This window comes from Pelecanus crispus, chromosome 11 (assembly GCF_030463565.1).
Source record: "Pelecanus crispus isolate bPelCri1 chromosome 11, bPelCri1.pri, whole genome shotgun sequence".
Taxonomy (NCBI): Eukaryota; Metazoa; Chordata; class Aves; order Pelecaniformes; family Pelecanidae; genus Pelecanus; species Pelecanus crispus.
The window spans coordinates 10,132,696-10,158,899 of record NC_134653.1 but is presented as its reverse complement, the minus strand read 5'-3'; the positions used below and the strand labels follow the sequence as shown (position 1 = coordinate 10,158,899).

At 39.9% G+C, this 26,204-nt stretch overlaps 1 protein-coding gene across 1 annotated transcript in view; it reads right to left on the bottom strand.

Moving 5' to 3' along the window:
- SMG1 (SMG1 nonsense mediated mRNA decay associated PI3K related kinase) overlaps nucleotides 1–25,576 on the bottom strand; it is a 71,048-nt gene extending 45,472 nt beyond the window's left edge. Inside the window, exons 1-9 of the mRNA XM_075719271.1 lie at nucleotides 25,488–25,576; nucleotides 15,229–15,392; nucleotides 11,057–11,212; nucleotides 5,525–5,661; nucleotides 3,125–3,183; nucleotides 2,154–2,367; nucleotides 1,209–1,334; nucleotides 1,042–1,114; nucleotides 261–358 (exon numbers count right to left, since the gene is read on the bottom strand). Of these exons, the coding sequence (XP_075575386.1) occupies nucleotides 261–358; nucleotides 1,042–1,114; nucleotides 1,209–1,334; nucleotides 2,154–2,367; nucleotides 3,125–3,183; nucleotides 5,525–5,661; nucleotides 11,057–11,212; nucleotides 15,229–15,392; nucleotides 25,488–25,576 (1,116 nt within the window). The remainder of the gene's footprint in view (nucleotides 1–260; nucleotides 359–1,041; nucleotides 1,115–1,208; nucleotides 1,335–2,153; nucleotides 2,368–3,124; nucleotides 3,184–5,524; nucleotides 5,662–11,056; nucleotides 11,213–15,228; nucleotides 15,393–25,487) is intronic.
- Nucleotides 25,577–26,204: the final 628 nt, after the last annotated feature.

Sequence of the window (26,204 nt, the reverse complement as noted above, 5' to 3'; positions counted from 1 at the left end):
TTTTTATTATAACATGATATTCTCAATCAACAATGCCTGAAAGCCTGGCTATGATACTATTTAAGCAGTTCATAAGGTTTTGTGTAGAATTGTCATCGTACATGTCTTAAGTATACTCTGCAATTTGATCCTCTTTTCCCCAGGAAAACGATATAATTTTGTTTTCTACAAATATAATACATCCATAACAATCACAGCTGCAGATTTATTAAGAAATCCACAACAGTTAACTCTGGTATATACCATAAAGTCTTGTTTACCTCAGCATAAGCTTCCATATCTTCTAAAAACTGACCCAAGAGCGTGGTAGAAAAAGTAAGATCAGCCACCCAAAAAGGCTCCAAGCTCTGCAGCCATCCTGTATAAAAATACCAGGGCAATTAAAACAGGGGAACAAGGTAACATACGAAAATTAAATTTTAGTTGCATATTGCTGAAGTAAAAGTTGCTAAGGCAAGAGAAGGTCATCTGCATGAAAATTTTAACATAAGTTGTTTTTAAAATAAATAAAAGTTGTATTTCCCTCCTTTGCCCCTTTGACAAATTAATTTTAAGGTTCACTCCTGCTCCACAGCAGTTAGACATTACGGATAGAATCTAGGACTATGACACAGGAAACATAACAGACTTGCTGTGAATAACTCCAAGACAACTGCTATAGCTGTAGAAAGACGTTTCCCATTTCTTAAATGCCAGTAGAGTATCTTTACCACAAATATTTTCTAGAATTACATAGGAGAAAATATATTCTTTCACAGAGAATATATTAAGATCTATAAACTTAGAGATTGTTAAAAAGTTACACAAAACAATTCATGTTTAAATGTAGCCTGACTAAAGCATCCCATTTTTCCAGATACAGCATAAAATGGCAAATGCAAATTTACTAAAAATTAGGAACAAAGTCTCTTGTTATGGAGCCAGAAACTCATTTTGGTTTTATGTCAACTTCCATGTCAGTAGGACCAGACTTGTGTAAGTAAAGCCATATCATCTGCAAGCCAGAGAGGAGTAAATTAGCAACCCTTTGGCCAAACTTACCAGACACCTGTTGCGTCAATGAAGGTTTCTGAGTGTGATCTATATGCCACCCAACCAGTATGTCCACTGTGTCCTGGAAAGCAATTTTAAGAAAAGGTTAATTACCCCACTTGCTGCATCAACATTTCTATGCGAGAAAGAAAATACAGAGGACAAAGTAAGCTTACCCTGAAATTGGTGCTGAAAATGTGCGGGTAGCATCGGGACACCAAAAGGATGCACTTGACACATTTGCATAGTAACTCTGGTGTATCCACATTTTCTAGAATGGACTGCAGGCTGGTCATTACAAGCTAAAAAGTAAAGCAAAGCCACCAGACGTTTCACTTCATTAAACAACATGTGAAAAAGTTACGATATTAGACACAGAGATTTATTCAGTGTTGAACACTTTTTTACCAAACTACTTCGACTCAAACATAAACATCTCAATATTCTTTCTGCAGGAAGGAAAAATGCAAAGAACACCACATATACTACATGAAAATAATAATTTCAAGTGGGCATTTGCTTGAAAAATGGCAGACCCAGGTTCAAGACTTGGGAACACTGTTTTCTTTAATACTTTCGCCACAGAACAACTAGTTGTTCTAAGTTCCTGTTTCTCCTGCTGAAGCTTTTTGGCTCTGTATAGTAAATATTAAATTGGAGCACAGACGTGGACATAGTTGTACTACACCTGAAATAACAGACCCTAAAACTTGAACCATGGGACCGGATTTATCTGCACACATCCTACTCCCTCTCAGTTCTAATTACAATTCAAGTTAAAAATTGTAAATAGGAGGTAGCACAAAGTAATCAAGAGCTTGCGTTTTGTGTACCATTCCACTTGAGTTATCTTTTTGGTATCAACAAGATTCTTCCTCTTGGATCTGCAATATATACTAAGAAGTTGCATCAAAATATATATCATCCTACAAAGACTTGACACTCCTTTCTAGTGTAATCAGAATCAAAGAATCCCATTCAGTCAGAACATTCCCTCCCAGTTGTAATTATATTTATTATGTCAATATAGCAATACTTATTGTTCATTCCAGTTGAAAAAGTTGATTCAAGTATTGCACTGGAAAAATCACTAATAATTCTGTTTTAACTTGTAGTCTTACCTGCATTAAAGATGAAAAGGCTTTCTTTTCTCCTACAGTCTCCAGTGCTTTGTATGTTGCACACAAATAAAGAAGTTTAACTTCATCTTTCGTGGATGAGCTGAATTTGCTAAAAATCCATTTAAAGATCTTCTCAGCCTCGTAGCTCAGAGAAGCACAAAGAAGGCCAAGACAGCAAGCTCCTTCCTGTCTCAGTTCTTGAAGCAATTTGCTACTGTATTTTGGGGGAGAAAAAAAAGAAATGTCGGATCTCCAGACATGAGAGTAGAACAGAAGAAACCAATAGCAAATGAAAATATTTTTTAAAGCAGAAAAATATATGCATGAATGAAGCTGCCTCTCTCCTACTTAATGGCAGCAGTGAAGAAGCTAAAATAAAAACTATTAATCTGAAAAATTCTATGAAATATTATTTCTATGGAAAAAATCATCTTGAATAAAAGTATGCAATAAATAGGCCGTTCTAACTGCAACACACTATCCAAGGAAGAAAATTCTTAACATACACCTGACTTGGGTTAATAACACTGAACTAAACACCAAAAAGCCCGCACACACCTGAGCTCCGTCTACATATGCTCTTAGCTGGATGTAAATGAATCAGATCAGGTTGTAAAAAACTGAAGTTCAATTTGCAAGCCAGACAACCATAGCGCACTACTGCACCTAGGTGGTTAAACATAGCCGAGAGACTTCATACTACCTACAACATAAAAGCCACACTTGTGCATTCAAATTCTCTCCGTGTGAAGTGTACTCTAGACAGTCTAACAGTATTGTTGATGTGCCTGAGTCTTAACTCTTCCCCAGTTCCGTCCTGTTACTGCAATCTCACACCCATGCAAAATTAGTGAATGAATTTCTTTCAACCTTTCCCCCCTCCACCCCATTTCTATACTGAAATCCAAACCTAACGCTGGCTTTAAAGAGGAAAAATAATGACTTCAAACTGCTTAGTTTTTCCAGCTTACCTTTCATTGAGTACATCATGAATGGCAGTCAGGATATTATCCAGTTGTTTAACTAGTACCTATAATATAAGGTACATAAAAGGCATAAACATAATAATGGCACAATAACTTCTGCAAACTAGGTCCTGTTTACACCCACATTAAAAACACCACTGCCAATTCTCTTTGCCAATAGAATGCTATTATGCTTTCCATGGCCACTGCAGACTAGCATGAACTATATTAAGCAGTACTGCAATATTATCCTACATGTTATATTTCATATTTATTTACAGTAGCCACAAAAATACACTGGCAGCCTGCTATCAAGGTTTGTTCTAAGTTTAGTTCTTGCTGATAACATTACATCACAAATGTAAGACTCACCATACAGCTCATCAGTAGTGTCTACTGAAGACCTAGACTTCTACACTAATAATCAATTGTATCAGCAGAATATTTAATTGATGAGATAATACAATGTGAAGCATTAAAATTTCTCCTTAGACAAGCCTGACTTTCAGAGAAAGAGAGTACTATTTTGGGGGATGAAACATTACTGATGAACCAGTGCTTCTCAGTAAACATAACCAGAAATACTTGTTTTCCTAACATGCACTGAAACAAAACCCACATTAGTGAGTTGAGTTGCAAAATAATACATTAGCTGCAACTGTATAAGACATTAACAAGAAGTTTTCTTGACAAGTTAATAAAAAGGTTCATTTGCTTTTTCTTCAGAAAGATACTAATTTTTAACACAGAGTATGTTACCAAGTTTTTGTTAAGTTTCAAGCAACATCACTCTTGGGGGGGCGGGGGGGGGAAGGAGAGAAAGAGGTCCACATGCTTGGCCTCTCAGAACTCACAAGGACGTTTTAAAAATGTGCCTGCTATCTGCAAAAGAGGCTACAAAAGAGATAGGAGAAGGCATCTATACAATTTAGAAGCCAGAGCATGATGCCATTACATGACAATGCCATTGCCTAGTAACTTTTACTACTTTACTTTGTTGAACACACATTTCAACCCTGAGAATGAAGGGAACTGTGTTAAACTACACTTAATAGCATCAAGAACTGCAGGACCTAGTGCTAGGTTAAACACTGTCCATTATAAAGTTTTAAGCTTGGCATCATGGATATGACTTGACACCTGATCTTGTTTTCAGTAGTGAGCTAGGAGAAGTTTAAAGAAAAATTTCTCAGTGACAAACTTTTAACATTGTGACCACTAACAAGTACAAAGTTTGTCAGCACTGAGTTAGATATTAGAATGGCAATTCCAATATGTTCTGAGATACCAATAAGCCTAAATAAAATGCAGCTACAAAAGAAACTGGGGAAAAAAATGCACTGGGAATAATGGAAGTAATTAAAAAAAAAAAACAACCACAGAATAATTGTGGAAAGCATTTACTCCCCAAATCCTTGTATTAACAAGAATTTTGTTTCAGAGGAAAGCTGAACTATTAGCTAGGCTTGCACATGGTCTGCTTATACCTAGGTGCACAGAACAGAAAAGTCTCAATGTTTAAGTGTCACACCTTTTGGAAAAGAGCACAATTACCACTGGTTAATTAATATATAATGGGAGAATGAACCAACTTCTTGCAAATACGGACACACACATTACCCACAACTGAAATATCACTGCCTGTAAACGAGTGGCAGGGTATTAAGCCATCACTTCCCGCTTTTTCAATACTTGGAGAACTCCTAAGCTCTCCAAAACGGTGAGGGAGATGTGTCAGACAAAATACTCTTAATACTTCACTTCAAAATAAGTAATATTAAAAACATATACCCACAGTGGGATAATTCCCCCTCCCACCCCCAAATGCTTAAGAAACACTTGAGGATATCAGAGTTCAACAACCCATTAAAAAACCCAAAGATGTAATGAAAACTAAGGCTTATTTGTCCTCTTCCCGTAAAAGGGGAATCCATGTACAAAGGCGTTAAGCTAGAAAGTTGAGTCACTCTAAGATGAGATTTTCACAAGACTCTGTAAATATCTGCATATTTTCAATTTAAAATATAGAAACTATAGAAACAGTTCTTGAGCAAGACAACACCATGTTTTACTTCCTTTTTCCTCTACTTCCTTGCTGAAGGATCCAGAAGATATTGCTAAGACCAGTCAAAAAAACCCACGTGCATGCCATATTTACTCCTACAGCTCACGCATTCAGTAGTTTGGTTTAAAGGTAATATCATAAGTAATGAAGCAATAAAAAAATTCCTGAATGCCAGAAAAAGGACAGGCAATCCAGGAATACACTTTCCTTTGTTGTGGAAAGAAATTCCTTGCATATGTAAGATATTCCTCACAGACATATCCCAATACTCAGATTTTTAAAAAGACAGTTTTGTAAAATGAGAAATACTCTAGTGCTATGGAAAAGTAAAAATTACTAACCAGTTTGTTTTCTGGTTGCTGAATGAATTCTTTCAATTGCTTTACAGTAGCCAGTCTTCGGTCTCTGTCGTCTTCCCGAGTAATCCTCCGAAGAAGATTTGACAGTCGAGACTCGTCAGAATAAGACAACGATCGCTCTGAAAAAGAAAAGGCAACAATTTCTTTTCTCTGCAGCATTTGATCAGTAATATCTGTATTGCCTGAAATGCGTATTTGCGGACTCAATAAGTCATAACAGTAATTTGAAAAAAAAATTTTTAAAACTCCTGATTTGTTTTAAAGCTAATATGAGGAAAATTAAATGTAAAATCTAATTTAGCTACCAAATTATTTCATTTCTTCCAGTGGACAGCCCAGTACCTGGCTAGAACTCATTCAGAACTAAGCAGAACTGTTTTACTTCTACACAAAAACCTGGATTTGGTTCCCTTCCACACAAATGAACCAAAAAAAAAAAGGGTGTGGTAAGGTTAAATTAGACTTCTGACTGAATATATAAATAAAAATAATTCAACAAATAATATTTAAAGAAAACCTTGTGGAAAAAACAAGCTGCTTCTTGAAGCAAAGAACCAGATTTAAGCTCAAGCAACTAGGTTAAGCTCAAGAAACAAGGTTTTTCTCTATCATTCTGGCACAAAAGAAAGATTATGAGTAGTCCTCTGACAGCTAGCAGGGTTCTGTTTTGAAGAGGAAAATAGATCTACTCTTCCTCTATTGAGGAACAAAATATGCACTGTTCAGAGGTGTAGTGGCTATTGATTTAAGTGGATCATAATACAGGAGAATTAGCATCTTCCTAAGAGAACATTTCACTTAAGTTGACCAATACCACTAGTGATACCAGTGAAGGTCACAACTCAGTTTACCTGATTTAGGTACCAATTACAATGAACTCATAAGAAAAATTCTTTTCCCTCATTTGCAAAAAGGAAACAAAGTTTCTTTTGAAAAGTTTAACATTAGATGTTTCATGGTCATTAAAATTAGAGGATTCATGGAACATGATGAGGTTTTCTTAGTCACCATGACTCTTACGAGAACACACAATACAACTACAGACAGCTTTTTTCTCTGGTATATTACGTATCAGTCATCTGATGGGAGCAGCCATAAAGGCAACCTGGTTATAATGGGAAGGTTATAATGGAAAAATACTGACAGAAGTTGATGTCTGCCAGGCTGGGAACTGCTAGCCTGAGAACCTGGCCTGGGAACCTGAAGCGTCTTTGAAGGGCAGCTAGGTACCTAAGACATCCTGAGATACCCTCAATAAGTGCAAAACCAAGAAACTGCTACAACAAACATTGTCTGGAAAGGTGAAAAATAGACTGTATAGTGGAAAACATCTTGGGAAAGCAGGGATTGGCAACAGCTATTGGCTGCTCCTGCTGGAAAAAAAGACTGGGAAAGCACACAATGGTCTGAGAAAATAGAAAACAGCATCATCTATTGGCTGTTCCAGGTGAAAAACAGTAAAAGCTACTGGTAGCTCCAGGTGGTTGTGTCCTATGCCCCCTTATGTCTCTAACAATACAAAAATAACTGATTTTCTACCCAAAACGGAACTTCTCGCCAAGAGCTCCCCTGCAAAGACTTCACTATGCGAGATCTCCTGGACAGACCGGATCCTCACTGGGGATGCCTGACTGACTCCAGGCTCCGTGATGCAGATCATCTTTGAAGCGAGACACTGTCTGTCATCAACTGGACCCACTCCTGGGAGAAGTTTGGCAAGTGCTGTACTGGTAACACTTTGAATAATATATATCAGTGTGCATACAAGTAATTAATCGTAAGTACCTCCTTGCTTTACTAATGGTAATTTGTAGTAACTTGTAATAAAGAAATTTAAGAAACAAACCCCTTTGTGAATCCTATGAACCCACCCACAGGCCAGTAACTCTTATAGGTCATGACAACATCTCCAGGAGAGCATGTCTTCTGTATTACAGTCATGAAGAATATTCTCAACCTTATTTTCATGTCTTTATTTTTTTAATTTTAAAAGAGAGTATGAATAAAACAGGCTTTGATAATCTGTTTTTTGCTAGGAATCAGTTTAAGCAATTAATTTTGAAGATACCTGACATTCTGAAAGACTAGGCAGGCTTAGCAAACAATAAAATAGCAGTTAGAGTCTGAAGGATCAAATCTACGTTTTGTTCCTAGCTAGAACTACGTATGACATGTTGAGATGTTATCTGACAGGCATGAGGAGCACTACTTTTAAGATGTTACTGATTTTACAAAAGACTAAGGCATACTAAGGCCATTTAGGAAGAATTAAGTTTCCTTTCCCTTGCTTTATCTGGAAACCACAGTCTTCAGTAGTGGACGAAAAGCCATGTGTCTGGTGAGAAACATACAAGGAATCATGATCAGCAAAGACACCTTCTGAAGCAGTATCTGAGGTCTTCCTGAGTGATGGTGCCAGACTAATAACTACAATCCCTGATAGATGATCACTTGCATCTGAAGATCTCCTTGTATTTCTACCCAGAGTTGAGCTAGCAGCTGTAGTCCAAAGCCTGCCTGCCAACGCTCAATACATAGCCAAACTTCAGAAAGATGGACCTAGTGCAGTTACCTACCCAAAAAATTTGATCAGCCCTGGAGGAGAAAGAAAAGGACTACCAGGAAGGATGCAGCCTGCCCAGCGGTGTACCATATATTCATGCCTACCATTTTCTTTAAAACCTGGGCAGTAGTAGAAGGTCACCAGACCAGGGAAAAAAAAAAATTTTTTTTTTTTTTTTGAAAGTTCAAATGGAATAGCTCAGAAATAAAACATATGCAAACAAGAATGAAAGTTCTTTTAAAGCTTGGTTACAATGGAAATTAACACAGACTATGGTACACAAAATAAAAAGTGCAACTGCTATTCAAGAATAATTCCACGTGAAAACTCTTGTGCTAGGAAAGTACTGTGTTCTACATTACTGAATATATCTTGGAAGCTTAAACTGAACTGAATCTACACATAGTTATGTCACTATTAGACTGTCTACATATGAAGCCTCTCAAAACAGCAATTTGAATCTGTCCTTGAGTAATTCAATGCATTGGCCACCCCATAATGCAGTCCCTTCCAAGACAGCAGATGTGCCTCATGAGAAAGAGAGAAGTCATTTCTACAGTATTCCTACAGCTGCACTCCACCAACACTAACCTGGACCAGAAATGCATAGTACACATCACTTTTCTTCTGTCACTCCCAGTTTGCACTGATCTCTGCCGCTCAGCAAGTACATGGGAAGCTACACCAGCACAGCTGGGCTAGTCACTAGATACTGCTCTTGAAGGGCAAACGGGGATGCAGTGGTTTGGAAAACAATGAAAATTATTTTTACTAAATAACTTTTTATAAAGACCTTCTAGATCTTTGAAAGGTCTCTAAAATAGTCCCCTCTCCTGTCCCTGAACAGGTTGGTTGACTTTCATCTAACACTGAAGAGTCAACAGTAAGTATAAGCCTTGAATTAATTAAATCCACAACTTGCAACTTCTGTGTTGTCTTCTCTACGTTTATCTTTCTGTTCATAATCTCTTCATGGAAAACTGTAATTTATTTTGAAATATGGTTGTGCTGTTCTACATACAAAAAAATCCTAAAACCAGAACTGTATAAATAAAACTACCACCACCGAGGTTACTGGTATGAGACGCACATTTAACTGCTGCTAGAACAAGATGTACTGTTCAAAACTCTCTACTAAAAGCAGCTTTGTTTTTATTCAGTTAATATCTGATGAACATTGGCATTATTCCCTAAGAAAGTTAAGTGTTGAGCCATAATCATAACCTAAAAGGACAAAAAACCTAATGAAGAGCATGACTGAAGCTATACTTATCAAAGCACTAGTTAATGAACACCTGTATGACTTCCACTTTGTGAAAAATCAGCAAAGTGTCAGCCACACGCTAACTCACTCACAGAAGACAACTATTTTAAAAATCATTTAATGCACAAACTAGCAAACAAGAAAATACAAAAGAATTTAAAAAATAAGATCCTCTTGCAGCATAATCCCACTGGATTTTGAAGAAGATACAAAAAATCAAAATTACTCGCCGAAACCTACAACAATCAAAGACAGCCCAGTCAAAAAGGAGAAACTATTGAAATCTGACATCTAGAGGACAGAATACATACAGAAGCATACAAGTCACAGGCAGCGACTTCAGTCATCACAAGTTATAGTTCCTACCATTTTTAAGGATTAAAGAGGTGTACCTAGGAAAACAGCCTGAATTTTCTGCCAGTACTAACCAATACTAAATTCATGCACAAGCCCACTACCAGAGGTATTATGTACACAGATCTTTGATTAGTATAGCTTCAGTCATGCTCTTGGTTAGTTTATTCTTTTTTTTTTTCTTTTTAGGTTATGATTATGGCTCAGCAGACAGCTAACAGTTATTCTCTATTAGACAATTCTCTATTTCCTCTATATAGACATAATTTAAGACATTAAAAGGACTGAATAATTTTTGTATCAAGACACCAGAATGGGATTATAAAGTCTGAGTTTAACCCATTCCAAAGATGAGGCTTTTGCAACAGTCAGGTCACCACTTGCACCTCAGTTCTTCCACCTGCAAAGCACACTGAACACTGTTCTTTCAACTTTTGTCTCCTCTGAAATATAAATCCCTTGAGGAGAAACACCATGCCCTCATACGTTTATAATGTGCCTGGCATAAAGCAGTCATAGTTTTTGTCAGTGGCTCAACTACTACTTATACTAAGTGATGCAATAAATGACAGTGCTTAGTCATAACAAAGTTTCTATTTTCATTCAGAAGTCCTTGGAATAACTTTTTTTTTTTTTTAAACCACGCTTTAAACCCAAATAGTGGGAAAAGTGAAGCCTTCTTTCTCAAAAATACATGCCCAGCACTCTTGCACCCTTCTTGCAACTCCAGATTTCCTCTCACTGCATCTCCCAAGACCTTGCCCACATTCTTATGATGCCTCCAGTTCCTCCCTGGCCTCTAATCCTCAGCTGAGCAAGAGGGAGCATGAATTGTGGCTGGTTTAGGAGTACACATCTACTGACTAATCAGCTGGTATGATGCGATGACTAGCTGACCTGCAGGCCAGTGAGAACAGATAACGGTTGAGCTCACCGTCGAAGATTTTCCCGCACTAGGGACTCGTTAATTAACAATTTTTTACTCAGGCATCAATTTTCAACAAATCTAAGAGTAACTTCTCCTTCTTGAAGCCCTTGATCTCTCTGCCAAATTTGGCTAATCTGAATAAGGATTCCAAAGCTATTTAAAGGAAATTGAAAGATTGACAGCATAAGCCGTATAGTCGAGAGATCTGCCCAACCTATGGAGGAAGTTTCAATGCAGGGAACAGTAAATACAAGATCACAGTTTCCATCAACATCATCTAATCACGTATCACAAAAAAGAAAATCCATATAGATTGCCTAACCATAGTGAACTTCTTTTCATATTCTGAACACGAGAGGTTGCCAAAAGAGATCCTCTTTTCCTGAAAATCTGTGGTATCCTTACCCTGTGATTTCCTCATGTCTTTTGTGGCTAAAGCACGATTCCCATGTGGAACACTGGTAAAATCAGGATTGGTCACATTGTTAACTCTCAGCTCTTGCCCCAACGACTTCCGACCATAAGTATTTTCCCCAGGTCCTCCATTGACACTGTAGCCACCTGTGGAAAAACCAATGTGAGATTAAAACAGGCTATCAGACCATATATTTAGTAGGGTAGTATGTTATGAGTTATTCAATTCACATGCAAATTAGCAGCCCTATCCTCTACCACCTTCTTTAGCTTCCTTTTTCACTTTCACATGCAAAAATGTTTTGTTATGCCCTTTAAGTTTCCAGGTCACATATTCAGAATCCAATCAGTCATTTTTTGAAGCATATGAAAAAACCTCTACTGCAATGAAGCTTAACACCGATTTTGTTGCATTTGGGGGTTTCTTATTATTACTTTTCACCCTGTATTTTACAAGGCCCTTCATGTCAAACTGCTAGTACACATGTCTAGATACATTCACTTACTTGCTCCTGGATTACGCACATCAATTTTCCACCCTGTTTTTGTTATAAACCCACCACACAAGCTCAGTAAAATGGCCAGGAAAAAAAAAAAAGGAGAAAGCTTTTAAAAAGCCACAGATTATCTATATGTACAGATTGAACAACTCTCCCTAAACGTACAACAGTCAATACTTTCACACACTAGTACTGACATAATCTTAAACTCAATTCTACATTCTCCCACTTGAGATACACATGGTACATCTTCAGTAACCACACAAAACAAATAAAAGTGTCATTTTGAGTAATTCAATTATTTTTACTCCTAGATCCACAAGAATCTACATACTCCAATGTTGAAACCAAAGATTTTTCCAGTCTGCCACACCATTTTGAGGGGCAGGTTCTTCCTCTGCAGTACTGTGGAGAACTGAAACTGTCCCCTGAGCCTGCCCAATACTTCACTCAGTGTATTAGAGCTCACTTTCGATACAGCTGTGCAGGCAGCCTTCCCTGCCTGAGAGAGGGAAGAATCAACTAATAAAATTAAACCCAGAACAACAAAAGATATGCAAGACTTCTTTCAGAAAAGGTATTTCCACAATTCCACCTGCATCAGTGTATAGAAGAAAGCCTGGGGAAAAGGAGAGGTGGCTCTCCATAAAAAGAGGCAGCCTACTGAGACTACAGGATGGACAAAAAAGTCAGTTGGAACATCAAGGTGAAGCTGGACCCTAGTCATCTTGAAGGCAAAGCTTTTGATAAAAAGCTGTGAACTACCAGTAGAAGTCTGTGTATTTCTATACACATGGGACTACCCCACCATTACAGAAAATCCTGTGCAAAGTCTCAGTTGTAATTAATTAGCTACAGTAAAGATAATTTGTGTATGTTTGGATTTACAACATTAAACATAATTTTTAAACATAAACTAGCATGTATGCCACCTTAACATTATTTTGTCCTAACAAACCAACACTGTCCTATGAAGGAAATTGCTTCTAACAGTAATAATTATATTTATGACTAAACAGAAGTGTATCACTAAAATTCAAGGCAACAAAGAAACAGTTTAACTGAAGATGTCAGATAATTATGCATTCAGACCACAAATACCAACTACAAAAAATAGACATACTACCATACACTACTGGAGTTCTTAAAGTTATTTCATACTTTCCCTCTAGCACACAAAACAAGCCAGCTTTTTTGGTTCTCTATAAAGGCATGTAGTACTTGCTACAGCGTATTTGACATTATCTTAAATGAATTAAACACAAACCTATATTCTCCCACTTGACATATAGATGGCACGTCTTTGGTAATAACATGAAACAAATTGTCATTTAGAGTAATTAAAAAAACAGCAGGGCAATCAGGATTTTCAGCAATAAGGCTGTAAATATTACATTATAACTCTATTCAGTCATCTCCTGGTCTGAAAAGTTTTTGAAAATCCTAATATATACAAATTTTATTCATTTCCCTTTAAATGTTAAACCTGAAACCAAGTGAGAATATGATCATCTATGTCACTGTTATTAATTTTAGCATAAATATGCAGATACCATGACATAAAAATACTAGTGCGGTATCTTTTTAGCAGTAAGGACTCTCAGCACATCATAGTTACAAATCCAAAGGGAGGAAAAGCGTTGCAGGAAGAGAGAACATCTCATCTATAAGTAAAAACCCAAGAGACTTCTATTTAGTTTTAAAAACTTAAATCTTCCAACTCCCCGGTCTTGTTTTATATAGTAAAGGAGAGAAGACAAAGGGGAGAGATCTAATTGCTGTCTTCCACTAGTTAATGTGAAGGGTCATTAAAAAAAAAAAACCAAAAAACCCAGAACCCACACACAAAAAAAACCACACAAACCAGAAAACGCACCACAGCCAGACTAATCTTACAGATGCAGAGCAAAAGGACAGGAGTCAACAGCCATAAGTTGCAGCAAGGGAAATTCGAACTGGATATGAGAAAACAGTAATTTACCAGGAGAGTGGTAAAGCACTGAACAGGCTGCTAAGGAAGGCTGCAGAACCTCCCATCCTTGGAGGTTTTCAAACCTGAACAACTTCCAGAAATTATCAAGTTGGAAGTAATTTCTATTATCAACACCAGAAACTGGGGGGTGGAATCTCTTTCAACGAATCTACGTACTTATGACATATTGTTACCCAGGATCGAAAAGCTAGAAGTTCTTAAAATGAAAATTCCATGCTGGCAGACTCCAACAGATTAATTGAAAAATCTCAGTAAACAAAGAAACTATTCTGCAGCTGTAAGCTTTCTCCAAAAATAGAGATGAACTAGAGATATTTGGAATTTGGTTTTATAGTACAGAATATCCTAATCATCTCTTTTCAAGTCACACCTGAACAAAATAGCATAGTTAAAGTGCTGAGCTAGCAGAGACATGCCCTGTAAGGCACAGTACTTGAGGGAGAGATAGGTGCATTTTTCTTTTCAAATGGCACTTTCCTAGTAACTTCACAAACTACCTTACTGAATTTGGCTGAAACTTACTACTATTTCACTATACCACCAGTACATTCTTTAAATACTAGCACACTTGGAAGTATAAGAATAACCTACTATGCCAGTCTGCATGAAACGCAGTAAAACTCTCCATGTTTGCAGACACACTGACATATACTCACTTTCTAACCAGTTTCTCTGTTACAGTTAACCAAATCTCAAGGTTCTCAAGGTATGTAGATAAACAAATACCTGTTTCATGCTCCTGCCTCCTACTAACAGTACTTACTACTTATAAAAAAAATAAATTTGCATCCATGCACCCAGCTGTAACTTCCCCTAATATGTAGCAATTCTTCAGATAGTTACATGGCAGAGAAGTACAGGGAGTGCGAATGCTTTTTAGGTTCCTGAACAAAAACTCCCACACTTAATATTCCTCTAAGATTTTTTTTTTTTTTTTTTGAGTCTGGCTTGCCTGAAGAAGATTTACATAGTCTAAGAAGTGACTCTGCAAGTAAAAAATCTTCCTATTTGATACCTGTATTTGGCAATTAAAAAAAAAGTCAGAATATAGATTTCTTTTTCAAAAAGATGAGACACACATGATTCTGAATTTTTAGCTATTTTCTAGAGAAAATACTTCCATTCTTAAAAAAAACAGAAAAAATTGTATGAACTATACATGACACAATTTATATGAAGTCAGACTGAGGTACATAGAAGTAGAAATTCCCATTAAGGACAAAATATAGATTTGATTCCCAAACAAAGACTCCAGTTTGCTGCAGTAAACCTGCAATAGGTAATATATCACATTAGTATCCCATTTAATCAGGCAGTCCATTTTCAATACCAGAAGCACTAGACAGTATTCAGGAAGAAATTAAAACTTGCAGACCAGATACATCCAGAATACTGTTCTTCAGGAAAAAGTGCTTATTCTCTTAAGGCATTAAGTCTTCTCTTACATTCTTCTCCTAATGCAACTGCATATTTTTCTCACTATTCATATCGACCACAACATTTCTTTGATCCCTGGTAAATCTCTCAACATAGTGATACTGTGGCAATGAGTTATTATCAGTTGACTGCCCTTTTTTTGGGGGAAAAAAAAATTTCTCCACCATTTCAAGTTTACTGCCTTTCTCTGAATGTCCCCTCACAATTTACACATGAAACAGCAATCTGTATACCTTTTTCTTCATTCTGTATGTCAGTGTGGACTCTGATATCATCGTGTCTTTGTCGAGACACCACAGCTGAATTTGAGGGTTGTAATCCATAGGAGGCAGAACTGCCCCGATCTCTGGATGAAGAGTATTTTAAATTGTCCTGGTCAGCTGATGCACTGTCAGTTCTATAAAGAGAAAAATATTTTTTTATGTAGGGATATAACAGGAGTGGGATTCACATTCACTTATAAATGCAACATATTTAAATGACAATCCCAAAGGTATTTTCCTGTGTCAAAAAAGTTGTAAGTCTAACCTGCTTCTTAAAAAGTGACCTTAAATTCACATTGGGATTACTATTGCCTAATTATTACAGCAACATGCAAAGGAAATGCATTCTAGTGCGCCAGTGCCTCTTCTCAGGACGTTCTCAAGTCTCTTTTCAGTTGGGTGCTTATATAAGGAAAAATTATTTCCCAGAAGTGAAAAATAAAATACAACTAGGTATAGGTATATACCACAGCTAGGCAATACAGTGTCCATTGTGAAAGTCATTACTAATCCACACATGAACATTTACATAATATGCTGTGGGCCTTAATTAAGCAATGTAAAACCACTTATTAGACGGAGGTGTTACTAGCATGTAACTGATAATCAATATAGGAATCGCGTATCAAGTTTGTTCAAAACAAGAAGCGCAAAACAAGAAAACAGGCTTTACTGTGGAAAAACCTGGATTGTAAATTAAGAGCTGTAATCGTTTAGAGTAAATGTTTGCAGATAAAAAGTGAATTAAAAAATGTGCACTAAGTTTAAACCACTCTCATATCAGAAAACTGATTTATAGCCCAGAATAAACTTTTAAGGAGAAAGGTGAAAATTATGAAACCAACTCTTCTCACCGGACATGCTAAGTGATTTAATTTTTAAAAGTACAGTAAATTTAATATACTAAACTTGTGTGCATAAGACTTCAGAACCTAAATTCAACCAATCATGCCCTGCATTCTTAAATGCATTCTTACAAGTAATACTGGAGGTTTTGCATTAAAACCAGTAAAACAATACCCATCCAAAACAAAAATCAGCAGAATTTTGTTCAACCCAAGTATATTTGGAATCACACTACTCAAATTATTTACAGAGGGTTTTTCCTAAGTAAACTCTACAGATCTAGTATTTTTATTTTAGGCTTTGGATACTTCATTTGATTATTTAACAAAAAGCAGGACAGATCATTCCTTTTCATTCTTGTACAATTTGTTTAAAGACAAACACCACATGTTCTTGGGAAAAAGTCTTTCATTTTTACGTTTCAAGAGAACACTGTGATTAGAACCAGTAGATAAATTCAGGGAAAAGGCATTAAATACATCTCAAGGCCAAAAGGGAAAAACACAGCTAAAATTTTTGAAAAGCAGTGGTTACTTAAGCAGTCCTGCAGGCTTGCTATTTTCAAACATAGCTCGTCCTCAGTACAACTGGAAGAGTAATACTATGAGGGTTGATATTTGCAAAAACAACTGGAATTAAAGAACCCACACATACATATTTTACAATCTTGAGAATATTAAAAGACAATATACTATCAATTTGGAACAGGGTTCAAACGAAGAAAATCATGCTTTTGCCCTGTCCTTACAGTGAAAGGTTGACACTAGGTTTGCTTGGCAGGTGTTATTCCCTTTTGCTCTATAAGCTATATACACAATAAGATTATTTTCCTCGTTCAGTATGCACTGTGGCAACACATCTACTGTTTTGTTGTGCACTTGCTTGGACTATTTTATAAAATAGGCTATGCTCCTCAAGAGGCAAAGCCTTAGTAAAATTGTTTGCTCATGACAGTCAACTAGGATTGCAGAAATACAGTTGGACCTTCATCATTCACCTAAGTTATGTTGAACAGCAATGAAGTTCTGCACTGTACCTTCAAATGATATGAACTTTAAATGTGCCTACACCATGTGCAAATTTTCCAGTCAGCTACAGAGCCCCCAGATTTTCCCCCTGCCCTAAAACCTCAGGAGACTTCCAGCTCACTTTGAGGAACAGCAGAGTTTATTATGGAGGATTCAAATTATTTTAGCCTTTCAATGAAACAGACTGACAAATTTTCAATTGGTAAATTTAAGTACTGATGGGTTTTTAATAGTGTATCTCCCCAAAGAGCATTACTTTTTTTAAGGTGACATGCTGTAGACTGTATCATCTCCAACTGTCAAGCATTAAGTCTGAAATTCTTAAGTCTGAAGGCAAGATGATTGAATGTACAATTTTAAGACTGTTCTGCATATCCCAGTCAACTAAGGACTACACATTGTTGTGGTTTAACCTAGCAGGCAGCTAAACACCACACAGCCATTCGCTCACTCTCCTCCTCCCCAGTGGGATGGGGGAGAGAATCAGAAAAAAAAAAGTAATATTAGCGGGTTGAGATAAAGACCGTTTAATAGGACAGCAAAGGAAGAAAAAACAATAATAATAATGAAAAAAGAATATACAAAACAAGTGATGCACAATGCAATTGCTCACCACCCGCTGACCAATACCCAGACAGTTCCTGAGCAGTGATTGCTGCCCCCCAGCCAACCCCTCCAGTTTATATACTGAGCATGACATCATATGGTATGGAATAGCCCTTTGGGCAGTTTGGATCAACTATTCTGGCTGTGCCCCCTCCCAGCTTCTTGTACACCTGGCAGAGCATGGGAAGCTGAAAAGTCCTTGACTAGCATAAGCACTCCTTAGCAACAACTAAAACATCAGCGTGTTATCAGCATTATTCTCAAACTAAATCCAAACCACAGCACTACACCAGCTCCTAGGAAGAAAATTAACTCTATCCCAGCCAAAACCAAGACACATGTGTTCTCAGCTAACCTCACTTCCCGCAGCATAGCCTTTGAACGTTTTGTAAAATTTTCCATTGTGGTAAAATACATAAGCCTATTGTTTCCCTGGGAAAAACCACACACTTGCTTCGTTCTGGTCTTTGGGAACAGCTTTTTGCAAGCTAACCTGCTCACACTTTATCACCCAAGTAAAAGGTGAGCACAATTTTATTAAAAATATGTAACTATTCTACATTCTCCTATGTATCAATGTAGGAGACAATAGTTCCCACTGAAAACATTGTTCCCACTACAATAAATGCTACAAATTTCAATATCCAGCCGTGTCCGCCCTTTATGAGGCAAAGAAAAAAACACTTCATACAAAGATACTGTTTCCAGAGAACTAGGCTCTGTGGCCCAACTGGCTGCTCTGGTCCATACTGCTTTGAAGGAGGCTTTTGAACTGAAAGAAGCTTGCAGTAAGATTCACACCAGAAGCAGAGCCCACCGTCTCATGGGCCTGTGCATTTCCAGCTGTCCAGTGATGCACACCATTTCTCATGTGGGAAACGAATTTACGAATTGTACTGTAGGCTCCCGCATCAGGACTCTGGGAGTTCGTGGTGTGGGCTCATCAAGACCTGGGGACACAACGCCGGTGCCCATCACCTGTGCCTCTGCTCCCTTACCGAGGAACCCAGATGCTGGGGTGACACAGGACACTGCTGTGCAAAGTCACAGCCTGTGTGCACAGGAAGAGACGTTTAATTTTCAAATCTGTTTCTAAAAAATACCATTTTTCATGTTAGTAACATATTCATGATTTTGAAAGACAACCACTTAGAACTCAAAACGCAGCCACTCTGTGGACAGGTACTTGCCAAAGTCTTACAAATAATTACTTTTTCTGCCTCCCTCCAGCTCTTTAAGGTACACTGCAGCCATTCCACCAGGCAATGGGAAGAACTGTACTCCTGGCTACCTCAACTCATGCCCGTATTTCAGGAGGGCACTTTTCCGTTCACATGGCAGTATTTCCACTTTAATTACATTGTGCCAAGCAGGTGGTAGGTTACATGACAGACATAACACTTAGCATCATCTTTCAAAAGAAGTCTATGTAACAACAAATTTATCAGTTACATACATTGACATTGTCACAGACCTCAACCAACATTGTATACTAATAAACTCACAACTTACAATGTTAACAACAGATAGGCAGAAGTATAAATACAAATGTGATTTAGACAAATTTGGAATGGGAAACTGCAAGGATGAAGGTGACTATGATTACCTTATACCGCAGTTTCAAAAGCATATTTGCCACTTATGAGACACTGTTTTATTTCCACCTGAAAAGCCCATTGATGGAGACTAAGCAAAGCAAGTACTTCAAGAGCTCACATGACAGTTTTCATCTGTGCCTGGTTCTGGGTGGAAGACTACCTGATAACCACAAACACTGGCACCAATTTCCCACACACACTGTTTTAGCAATATCATTTATAAAGAAGAGATTGCATACAGTTTTCTGCAGGGTGATTTTTAACCTTGCCTTTATCCAGCAGAAAAAGAAAATAGCTCACCCACCTAAATAAGCAGAAATGGCCACTAGTTCTCCCTTAAAAAAAAAAAAAAAAAAATCGACTTAATTTTTTGTTTCAGGGACACGCAAAAGGAAAGTTAAGACTTTTCCAAAAATAAGCATATATCTCATTCCATCAAAAGTATCAGCATGATTTGACTAGCCAATTTGTATGACTGAGGAAAGCATGGCTGAGAACAACTGGCTTTAAAAAAAAAATCATCTTTTTACACAGAAAAAAGAAAAACAGGTCAATCAAAAATATATCATATTTCTTTAGTTATATGGAAGCCTTAAGAATTTTTGTCCAAGAAACTTGTTACAAACAATCTGGTGTATACTATTCATTATCTGTAGCTCTTTCAGAACGACCCTGCCATCAGGATATTATTTTGAGACAAAAATCACTTAACTATTCTATTTGATTTTATTTCCAAGTACAGGATCTCCATGGAGGAATTATTTTGAGACAACTCTACTGTACAAGTTATATTATTGTTCAAGTCAGTCAATTTTTGCTTGCTTATTTGCTCTGTTTGCCAAGTTTATTTGCTATAATGCAGACAAATTCTTCATTACTTAAAATCTTTATCAATAAAACATCTAAAACTTAGAGTCACTGTATCCACTCAAATCAACAGCTTCCCACCAAGTTTCCAACCTTTCTTCCACTGGCATGCAGAGCAATGACAGCCGCCTTCTGCCATGCTCTTTTTATCATCACTTGGTCCATCTTGCCAAGCCCCAGCTTGGCTGAGCCCACCCCAAAGCCTACTTTTGTTTCTACTCCTGTGTGGAGAAAGCATGATGAGAGTGTAAGTGGCCATGTTTTCTACTAGTGAAATAACAACTGATTAACTATTTTCCTACTGCAATTCTGCTATGTCCACTGCTGGACAACTACCTGCAGTCACAGTAACTTTTCAAATCATCTCTTGATTCTGTATCACTCCCTTCTTACACAGTAGTTCACCAATTTCCTTCTGTCCTGTGATGGACATTATAAGGGAATGTCAGAGAAACAAACGTATCACATTTGCATCCTGTTCATATTTTTCCATACACATCTTCTGATAGCCATTTTTGGATACAGGATGTTACACTAGTTAAATCATTGGTCCAATCTAGTATGGCTATTCTTGTATGGAAGACTATCTGCTCTCCAAGTTCCTTTTGCTTCCCACTGGCATCCTTTCATCTTCTTTCATCTTTCTCGTATCTCATTCTCCTCTGTCTTCACATTAAAAACAAAGGCTTTCCCATTACAAACTTAGGCTCCCCCATTTTACCAAAACCCAAAAAAACCCTCTTTGATCTCATACCTTCCCAACCTTATCAGCATATTCAACACACTCAGATGTGAAAGGAGATCAAGAATTACTTGTTGCCAGTTCAGAACTGAACCCGTTCCTGTTCAGCATCTCCCACGCACAGTCCACTGAATCTCTTCTCAAGGTTTCCATGGACCTCTGCACAATGGCACCTCACAACTGATACTGCATCTTGTTCTCTAAGCTGCCTTCAACATCACAGACCATTTTTCTCTCTCTCCCCCCCTATGTACGTATCTATCTTTCTCTCTTGCTCTTTGCGCTTTCTCTCTCAACTATCCCTGAAGAGATGGAGAAGCCTTACCAACTTTCATCCTACATGACTCTACACCCCTTCTCAGGTAATTTCAGTGACATCCCCAAACATCTCGATGTTGTCAACTTTCAGGTCTCTCAGTTACAGACCTGTCCAAACTAAGATTTCCACCTATTTCTAACAAACATTTTCTGTGTACCTTATTGTACATGCAAACACAGAAGAAACAGAGTCTCTGTCTCAACTTTCCTTATACACAGCACCTACATCACCCTGTTTGTCATTCAATGTGTTAATCCAGCATTATGAACAGACAATATCCACAACTACTGCTTGCCTTTCACAAAAGACATGCCTCTGCCCTTCACAGCCATGTAAAAAGCACTGCTCTAACCATCACTTTCTTGGCCCATTTGCTCTGATGAGTTTCTTTGCTCCCTGCCAATAGCTCCCATTCTGTCTTTAATTAAACACAGGGTACTTGTCCTCAGTTATGAAGTGATAGCCAATACTGCTCTCCTGTTCAAGTTATAAGCTACCTGGAAGGAGAGCCATATTTTGCCATCTTGTCTCGTCATGTCTAGACCTATGGGAACCTAGGCAGTAACTTGGTTTGGCAGGCACGGTGCTAACAGAAATTAGTAATTCGTAACACTGACTTACATCGCACAAGGATACACTTCATTTTCAAGAATGAGTTTCAATACTGAACCTAATAAGACACTTGTGGAACTTTTCTCAAATGTGAAAGATTTTCTTTTTCACTTTTCTATACTCACCTGCTAACCTATACTTATGATAGTAGAGACAGCGAGGTCCTGTTAATTAAAATCTTACCTTCCTTATCTCACTTTCACCTAAGAATGAGAAAGCCATGGTGCACCCTGCACTTGCTAACCTGCTACCCTGCGCTCACGCTCCTGCTTAGTGCCACCATAAGCACATGAAACTTGCTTTGCCGCCTAGAGCATTTCCTATCAAAGGAAAGTATTGCTTGTTTCAGTATATAATTAGCCTTTAGTACTCTACCGAATTAACCCTCCTCACACGAAAGACCTGCACCCTGACAGGATTTCATTTTTATCCCCAGAAGTCGTGTCAGGGAAAATGCAGTGAGATCTGTCAAACAAAAAGGAAGAAGGTCTAGAAAGGTATAAAGATTAGAAAAAGGGGCAACAAGATCTTATCAAGCCTTCTCAGAAAACCTCACTGTTCTCTGTCACATACATCCAACATTTATCTAAAAAGTTTTTGTGTTGCTATTAACTTAGTTTGGTACACCTCAGCGCACAAACTAATATGCCCATATATATCAGGACAACTTCTTCCTCTGTAATACACAGCTCTATCAATACACACACTGTAGGAAATCCAGTCCACATGCATCTGACAGATAGGACTACATTCATGCAGGCACACACAAAAAAAATCTAATTAAAAACTAGTGTCCCTTAAAGAAGGATGTGGGCTCCAACTTTCAGTTTCACAGTTTTCACCCCCAGTCCCAGTGCTGATTAGCATTACTAAAAACTGAGAGGAATGTGTACCTAGTAATGAGGATCGATCTAGTCATTTTTACTCAGAACACAAATGTGCGTTTGGAACCACAGTCCATCTGACAATACACCTGTGCATTAGCAGTTCCTTTTTTCCCCTTTAGGAACTTGAAACAACTACAGCTACTGCAGTTTTCATTACTTTGGCCATGTGCATTCCCTCTCCCACACCCTGCAAGAAAGCATTTACCCAGCTTCATCACCTAAGGTAAATGAAACTAACAGTCAACAGAAAAGAAAGAGGAAGAATAAGTGGGTACATTTTGTGTTGTGGAGTTTGTCCAAGAGCATATTTGAAATAGTCAATGAAAAAGAAACACTCATTGCCAGTTTTATGTAACAGATCTCCTTTCAACCGTGCATGTGAATCACTTTAAAAAATTAGTTAACACCAAAACAACAAAGACTGATTTAATCTCTGCATCATTCTTTAAACTCTTAGTGTAGGCTCACAGGCTGCGTATCACCGAAGCCTTCTTTCTGACATTTAAAAAACTTGAGTATAACATATAGAGAAAAATGTGCTCTGTGCTTGGGACTGTGTGAACACTTCTGATTCCTGGGCACTCTCATCAGATTAAAAAAAAAATATATATATAAACTTATTTAAAGGAAAGGATAAAGTTATTTTCTTACAAGTGACAGAATCAGTGAAGAGGTTTTACCTACTTCTTAGCAGGAGCTCTAATCACACAGTGTGATGGAAACAGAACTAGGCCCTACCCATGTTATGAAGCTCCCCTAGTCTGCCACACTTTCTCTAGTGCTTTCAGATTTTTGTTTCTGCTGTGGCTTTTGGGATAGTTATTTTAGCAGCCCAGTTTACAGCGGCTGTACTTGAGAGCTAAGGAGGCACCAAACTACAGCATGGGGAATGGGACCAGAGTCGGACACTGAGGTAACAGTCTAACTTCTTAAGCCAGCCTTATCACCAGGTAAAGCATTTCTGCAGCTACACTCTTACTTTCACCCCTAACACAACTGAACCTATTGCAGACAATGCTATATTGGAGAAAGTCAGCTTCCTAGCCCCCGGAAGACATAATTTTTATGCTAAAAGATAGAACTTGTGACAAATTAATACACCCAACCAGAAAGCGTTTATAGAAGCCATTCACTGCAAAGACACAAGATGTACATCCAATTTCTTCCAGGAGGGAAGGTCAAGAGTTAGGGTCCAGAATTCCAGACTGCAGCCCAGAAATCTGGAGCAAGGCAGTAGTTAAGGTGTAAGAGAGAGACCAGACTTCATAATTCCCCCCAAAAATCTAGATGCTATAAGAAGATGTCACCAACGAGGCTTGCATGTTTTTAAGTGAGGAAAAAATAGTAAGTTATCTGACCAAGTAGTTCAATAACAGGAGAAATTAGAACTTAAAACAACTATGCCCCACATACCATTAAGAATTGAATAGCCTCCGGTGTTAGCCCTACAGGCTGCACTGCTAGCTGTTCGAGCAAAAGGAAAGCTTCCTTCACAGTAAATCCTGAAGTTACATCAATGTTTCACAAGATCTACCGTCACATCCACCCAATTTTCCTAGTCCAAATCACACGCAACTGGGACCGTCATCTGTAAATGCATTCCCAAACGCGTGCCACTCTGTTCTTTGCTGGAAACTTCAAAAGTAGGATCCTATATTGTGTTAAACTTTCAAAAACACTAAAAAAGCTGCAAATCTTCCACATTAAAAAAAAAAAAAAACACCAAATTTATTTATAATTTATAAGCGACAATTTTGACTCTTAAACTAGCAAAGCTGAGCAGTACAGCAAGTACACTGGTATCAGATATATCAGAAGTAATCAAGACCTGAAATACACTCTCTGTATTTGGCTAAAGAAGTCAACAGACTTTGAATTTCAGCTGCTAAGTACCACCAGGTTATAAACACACCTGAAAACCTAACACATCGTATAAGCTCTCCCCCCAGCCTACTTACAGCTCAACTACTTTCCCCAGATTAAACAAAATAATAATAATAACCCTGTACCATTTTATTAACCCTCAAAAGACTACGAGTAGTTCTGCAGCCTCCGTTCTTCTTCGATTAACTGCCAGCTGAAAACTAGGCTGAAAAAGCACAGGTAGCGAGCCCCTCCGCCCCGCCGCAGGCCCCCACCGCTTCTGCTTTCGGGCGAAGCGTCTCCCCCCGCGCAGCGCCGGGAGGGGGGAGCCGCTGCCCGCGGGCACGCTGCGGGATCGCCGGGTTCGTTACAGCCGCCCCGCGCCGCCGGAGCCCGAGGGGAGGAGGGACCCCGGCCGCAGCGGGGGGAGGAGGCAGCGCTCTCACCCGCCGGCTCAGAGCCCGGACCGGGGTCCCACCGAGCCCCGCGCCGTGACAGACCGGTCCCGGTCCCCGGCCCGCCTCTAGCCGCCAGCAGACACGGATCCGGAAAACCCCTCCGCGCCCCCGCCCGGCTCCCGCCAGCGCACGGCCGCGGCCGGCCCCGTCCCCGCCGCCTAGGCCCGGCGGCCGGCCCGCCGCCACCCGCCCCGCGCTAGGCCCGGCGGCTGCCGCCCGCCCCTAGGCCCGACAGCCAGGAAGTGGCTCCACCGCCGCTCCGAGCCGCCGCGGCCCGCGCCGCCCCGCTCCCCGAGGCCCGGCGGCGGGGCCGGGCCGAGCCGCCAGCCGCGGCGCCCCGCTTGCCCCGGCCCCCGCGCCCCGCAGGCGGCCAGGCCGCGCCCCCTGCCCCAGCCCTGCCCACCTGGGTTGCCAGTCATTCCAGCCCCGCGGGTGGTAGTGCTGCCTGCTGCCGGTGCCGCTCAGCCGAGACCCCGGGGCTCTGCGGCTCATTACCTTGCCCGAGACGGCATGGCCGGCCGGGCAGCGGCGCGGGACAGGGGCGGAGGAGGAAGGGCGGGGGAGAGGCGCGGGCGGCGGCTCCTCGCTCCTCACTCCCGCTCCGCAGGCGGCTGCTGTCTCACACCGGAGGGAGGGGACGCTGCCGCCGCGGCTGCTCCGGCTGCTGCCCGGCCGCGCGGCATGCCGGGACCGCGGACATGGGCCGCCCGCCCCCTCCGCGGGGCACGCTGGGAGGGCGGGGGACGGGGCGCGGGGGCGGGGGCGGTCCGTCTCCGGAGGGCAGCGGCGGGACGGGCGTCCCCACCGGCGGGGAGGGGGTCCCCGCCGCCCGCCCCGCGGGGCCTCGGGCGGCGGTGTCCCCTGGAGTGGGCGTGGGGGAGCGGGCGGCCATCGTCGCCTCCCCGCCCCGGGGCGTGGGAGGAGCGGGGGATCCCAGCCCCCCGGGTCCTGTGGGGAGCCTGAGGCCCCGGGCTGTCGGGCTCGGTGACAGCCGACGGGCTCCCGGCTGTGAGGGGAACCCGGGGCCCCTGGGCAGGAGGGCGGCCAGGGGGTCCCGGCCTGACCAGCGTGAAGGCATCTGGGGCACCCCGGGCCCTGAGGGGATCCTGGCAGCCCTGCA